The sequence below is a fragment of the Colobus angolensis genome, unplaced genomic scaffold, assembly GCF_000951035.1.
Source record: "Colobus angolensis palliatus isolate OR3802 unplaced genomic scaffold, Cang.pa_1.0 Scaffold88, whole genome shotgun sequence".
NCBI classification, from domain to species: domain Eukaryota; kingdom Metazoa; phylum Chordata; class Mammalia; order Primates; family Cercopithecidae; genus Colobus; species Colobus angolensis.
The window spans coordinates 7042176-7047969 of NW_012122709.1; the positions used below are offsets into that span (position 1 = coordinate 7042176).

General features: G+C 52.9%; 1 protein-coding gene across 1 annotated transcript in view; it reads left to right on the forward strand.

Annotated features, from left to right (window-relative positions):
- The window catches only part of ZNF219 (zinc finger protein 219), a 9478-nt gene that overhangs the window by 1414 nt on the left and 2270 nt on the right, over positions 1-5794 (forward strand). Inside the window, exons 2-3 of the mRNA XM_011930968.1 lie at positions 4318-4406; positions 4683-5791. Of these exons, the coding sequence (XP_011786358.1) occupies positions 4318-4406; positions 4683-5791 (1198 nt within the window). The remainder of the gene's footprint in view (positions 1-4317; positions 4407-4682; positions 5792-5794) is intronic.

A 5794-nucleotide genomic window follows, 5' to 3' on the forward strand; every position in this document is an offset into this window, starting at 1 on the left:
GGCGGGGGAGGTGGCGGGTGTCTTTGTAGGGGCCCGAAGGCAGGGCGCGAGGGGCCTGGGGGTGAGGGGCGGCAGAGCCGCGAGCCTGAGTGGATGTGCACCCCCCAACCCCTGGCCCAGGTAGGGCTGGTGGGGGAGGGGGAAGGAGCCCAAACTCTCCGGGAGCACGGGGTAGCGGGGGAGGGGAGAGGATGGGGGGTGCTTCCCTCTTTGCGTCCCAAACAAAGTGTCACAAAGAGCTCGGCCCGCGGCAGCAGCGGAGGCGGCTGTTAACTCAGCTTTTGTTCTCCTGGCCGGGGGTAGCTGAGCCTTGGCCTCCCTATCTCCCAACCCTGCCCCCCATCATCCTTCTGGCTTATCTTCCTGGGGAGGGGTCTGAGGTGCTGCTGGAAAAACCTCTTGGGCAGGATTGCAGGTCCTACCCTACTTAGCAATCTATTTCTGGGAGGGGGATTTTCCCAGAGGCTCCCTTGATCACCCCTACGTCCCAGTCTGAGGACTGAGGCTCACGTGGGTGCTAAGACTGACTTTTCTAGGGTCAGCTCTACTTAAGGGGACTTAGGGCTGGCTACATGCCCCCCGTTCCCAAACCCAGGTCCTCCAGAACTTTCAAAATCAAAATCGGGGTTGCGTTAGGACATGCCTCTGGGATAAGATTCCCCATGGTGGGATGGCAGCAGGTGAGCAGGTGTGCCTTCCTCTTGCTTCCTGCTATACCTTTGGAGTCCATGGCTGAGGTTCCATGCCTCCAACTCAGGAGAGTGAGGACACAGGGAAGGAGGCTTTACCAAGAACTCAGTCTAAAAAGGCTGGTGAGCTGCAGAATGGAGTGGGTTTGGAGGAGCTATCTGAGCAGTGAGGTTCAGAGGGCCATGGAGAGGAGACCATAAAAGTGAACTACTGGTGTGTGTGTGTGATCAAGGTAGTCCTGACTGTAGACCGCCCTAGAAGCTCCCTTTCCTTTTAACCCCATCTAGTGCAGTGGTAATCATAATTATTAGCAGATTCGGGAGGTGTAGGATTCTCAAGAGGGAAAACTGTCGTGTTAGAGGACCAGAGGCAGTTACAACTGGACCCCAGAAGTCCTGAACCCTTACTCCTTACACTTTGATCCTAAAAACTTTTGAATCACAAGACTTGAGGGACAGTCTTTGTGTTCCATTTAGCTAATACTTCTATGTACCTGTCCTTGCTGTTTCTAAGTCTTTTCATCAACCATTCTATCCTCCTCTACTGAGTAAGGTTTAGTGATCCACACCCACTTCCCTACCAGCTGCCCCAGCATGTAAGGATAATTGGCCTGTTGCTTTTGAAAGGTTTCTGATACCTATCCCTGGCCCTTCATCCTTATAGAATCCAAATAAGGGCAAGATAACCCCTGATTCCCAGTGGGGGTGGAAAGTAGGTCAGTGCTGCTGTCTGGCCAAGTCTTGAGGATGATGTTTAAGGCCTGACTATAGAAAACTCTGTGATTATTGTCCAGGGCAATATATGCATGACCTCGGTTCCAAGGCAGTTCCTAGTATCCCAGTCCCTGTCAGTTCTTTCCCCTACTGAGCAAAAATCATGGGATCAGGTATCTGGAACCTGGTTTGATATGGAGATGATTCAGGAGATCTTGATTGGGCCTAGGAAGGTATCTCAGTGAGTTTTGTTGATTTTAGGCCACCTTCTGGGGAAACTTTCCCTGCTGGGGAATTCAGCTTCAGTTTGGGCCTTCTTGTATATCACTCTATTTCTGTTCTGGAAACTGCTATGTGCAAAGTGGTTTATTGTTGTTTTGTTTTGGGATAGGAAGCTTTGCCCTATTCCCACTCTTCTTGCCTCAGATATGAGGCCAGCTTCCTATGAGATTTTGCTGGCTATCCTACAGACAGTTTTAGGGGCCCTAGAATCTTCTCAGAATGAGAGTATGTGCCCATAGGTTAGTCAGCTATGACCATGCAGTATTCCCAGCCCCCCCGCCTCCACCATCTGCTTCCTCTGAATATACCAGATTGGCTGTACACCAGGATGTTCCGGGAATCCCCAGGAGAGCAACAGAATGTGATGGACCCAAATATGATGCCTCAGTAACTCATTCCAGGATGTACAAACTGTAACTGTCAGGATGCTCCTTATAGCTAATTAAAATTCTTCTAGTTACATCTATTTTCTATTAGCTCTTTCTATTTTCAGTGACATCTAAAAGGCCAAAATAATCCCTCTGGTACCACTGGGTTTTTTTCTATGGTTTTCAGATAGGAACGAAAAAAAAAATGCTCTAGCTTTTCTGTGTTGTATCTGTGATGCTAAAATGGCAAAGAGCCCCTCTAGCACCTCATAGCTCTATCTATGGTACTGAGGTGGCCCAAGTGGCTTCTGTGGTAGCCCACTACACTCTCCATGGTACTGAAGGGATGACCATTTGTTTTAACATCTCTCTGGGGTCCAAAAGAGTACTATGACTTAGAACCACAAACTTTTTTTGAGCAGGAAGGGACTAACAATATAAATTAGTCCAATCCCCTTATTTTACTGATGAGTAAACTGGGAGGTTAAGTGATTTAGTAAGGGTTGTAGGGTTATCAATGTTCAGACTAGGCCTACAATAGCCTTGTACCCCTCAGTCCTATTCTAATTCACCTTTTGTGGCACTATTCAATAAGCCTAGCTAGGCTCTTAGTCCCAGGAAAGGATCCAGAGGATGAGAGTGGGTGCCCTAATTTGAAGCTACAGAAATACACATATTGATAGTGGAGGTTGTCTAGTGACCCTTGGACAAGGACACTTTGTTAATTATAATAACTGCTAATAATAATCCTATAGCCCAGATTCCACATGTAACAGGTACCTGCCCCTTCATGGAGTTTTACCACATCCACTAAATGTCAAAAATTAAAGAAGCCTTGGACCTCCAGAGCCTTTTCTCTCTGCTGACAGGCAGGTTGACTCCTGGCCCAGTTCTTTTCTATTAAAGATCCTTAAGCAAAGTAATGCTTGCATCTTTTTCTTTCTCAGTAACCCATTTCAGTTTCGTGATGCCTATTGTAAGGAAGTTCTTTATATCTCAAATATTCTTTCTTAGACAAAAAATAAATAAATAAATAAATATGGTTAGGCCCACATTCATTTAGCCTTGACCAGATACCGTTCTCTATATGAGGCAGAAAGGTAGACTAGATGACTCCTGGTCATCCTCCCAGGCCTATTTCTGAATCTTGATTCTGGGGTTTCTTCTAAGTCCTCATGCTAAACTCCTCTGCAGCTTAGGATCAGCACCCCCTACCCCCTCATCCTCTTCCTCTCAGTGATCTCCTTCCCCAGCACTGGAGCTCTGCAAGTCCCAGGCCTAGGGAATTTTAGCCTGGAGAATTTTAACCCCTTCCTGCTCAGAGCATGTGCTGAGTCCCTATCTGTGCAGATGGCCCAGCCCCGCCCCCCGTCCCTCACTCCAGCCTCTTGAGCTCAGAGCCAGTGTAATCCTCCTCTTGTGTGAGGGAGCCTCTCCCCTGCAGAGAGGAGGAAAGCCTGCCTCGGAACAGCCCTGGACAAAGGGGCTCAGATGCCCCATCATACTGCAGGCTCCAAGGTTTGAAACAAGGGGATGAATCCTATACGGTATTTGCAGTTTTTAGCCCCTTCCCCAGGCTAGCTGTGCCCCTTAACTTCCACTCCTCCCCCAACTCTCTCTTCATTCCCTCTCCCTCTGGCTCCCTCCCCCTCATGCCCCTCCCCCTCTGTCTGTCTTCAGACTCTGCTGCTGGGAGGTGTTTCTCTCCCATGCATGAATGAGTCTCTGTAATGAATGGAAATGAATGGATCAGGAATCCAGGCGGAGGGAGGGAGAATGAGGGGGGAAAGACAGAAAGACAGGGTAAGGGCAGAAGGAAGCACTGTGGAACCTGGAAGGATGTTTGGCTGGCTGGTCAGTTAGGGGTCTCAGAGCAACTGATCCCATTTGGATAACTGGGGAGCATGGCAAGCCCACCCCATTTGCTCACCACACTGCATAGCCCAACCTGCATGGGAGAGGGGCATACTGTGATGGTCTTCCCCACCGCCAGGGGGTGGGGTGGTAGCTGTGGTTTTTCTGGACCATGCATTTAAAATGTAGAATTTGGGGAAGAAATCTGGATTATCTGGGAGGCTTGTAGGCTTGGCAAATCAAGAGGTACAGTTTTTGAGTACAGCAGCCCCTTCGTGCCTCAAGATGCAAGTAGGGAGAAGGGATTGGTTTTGGGAATACAGAGTGCTGAGAGTCTGGGAGTAGGGAGTGACTTTACTGCTGAAAACTAGGGCTCATCTTTTCCTCCAAATCTGTCTCTCTTGCTTTAGCTCCACAGCACCTGTTGCCTTCATTAGCAGCTTTTCCTCCTCTTCCCTGCACTCCCCAGAACCAAAGAATGTGAAGGGGGTCCATGGAGGTGAGTGAAGCTCTGGCTTCAACCTACAAGTACCTACAACTGTATACTCCTCCTCCTGCCTACCTCTCTCTCTCTCTTTGACCTCCCATTATTAGAAGTTAACTCCTTGGTCCTGACATGTCGATTCCCATACACCCCACCCCCAACTTCCCGAGGTGAGTAGCACTGTGTGTTCCTAGTTCAGGCCCCAGTCCACCTTCCCTTGTGTTGTCCTGGCCCTCGAGGTGACGCCCTTTCTTCCTTTACAGCTCTACCTTCACCCTTTGCTCTACGCAGATCTTTCTCCACAGGGCTCACGTCCCCGCGCCCCGAGCGGCCACTTAGCGCCGTCGCCGCCGGCTTTCGACGGCGAGCTGGATTTGCAGCGATACTCCAACGGGCCAGCCGTGAGCGCAGGGTCGCCCGGGATGGGAGCGGTGAGCTGGTCTGAGAGTCGTGCAGGCGAACGGCGCTTCCCCTGCCCTGTATGCGGGAAGCGCTTCCGCTTCAACTCTATCCTGGCTTTGCACCTGCGGGCGCACCCAGGCGCCCAGGCCTTCCAGTGCCCACACTGCGGCCACCGCGCGGCGCAGCGGGCTCTGCTGCGCTCGCACCTGCGCACACACCAGCCCGAGCGCCCACGTAGTCCTGCTGCACGCCTGTTGCTAGAGTTGGAAGAGCGCGCGCTACTACGCGAGGCTCGACTGGGGAGAGCCCGAAGCTCAGGGGGCATGCAGGCCACCGCTGCCACTGAGGGCTTGGCGCGGCCCCGGGCTCCTTCATCGTCCGCCTTCCGTTGCCCCTACTGCAAAGGCAAGTTTCGCACCTCGGCGGAGCGCGAACGCCACCTGCACATCCTGCACAGGCCCTGGAAGTGCGGCCTGTGCAGTTTCGGCTCCAGCCAGGAGGAGGAGCTGCTGCACCACAGCCTGACGGCCCACGGGGCTCCCGAGCGCCCCCTGGCGGCCACCACCGCTGCGCCTCAGCCTCAGCCTCAGCCTCAGCCTCAGCCTCAGCCTCCACTCCAGCCCGAAACTAGATCAGTCCCGGAGCCGGAGCCCGAGCCCGAACGTGAGGCAACCCCGACCCCAGCTCCTGTCGCTCCCGAGGAGCCCCCAGCACCTCCGGAGTTCCGCTGCCAAGTATGCGGCCAGAGCTTTACACAGTCTTGGTTTCTCAAGGGCCACATGCGTAAGCACAAGGCCTCCTTCGATCATGCGTGTCCGGTGTGCGGCCGCTGCTTCAAGGAGCCGTGGTTCCTTAAGAACCACATGAAGGTGCACGCCAGCAAGCTGGGCCCACTGCGTGCCCCGGGGCCTGGCTCCGGGCCTGCCCGGGCCCCCCAGCCTCCTGACCTCGGCCTGCTGGCCTATGAGCCGTTGGGCCCAGCGCTCCTCCTGGCCCCAGCG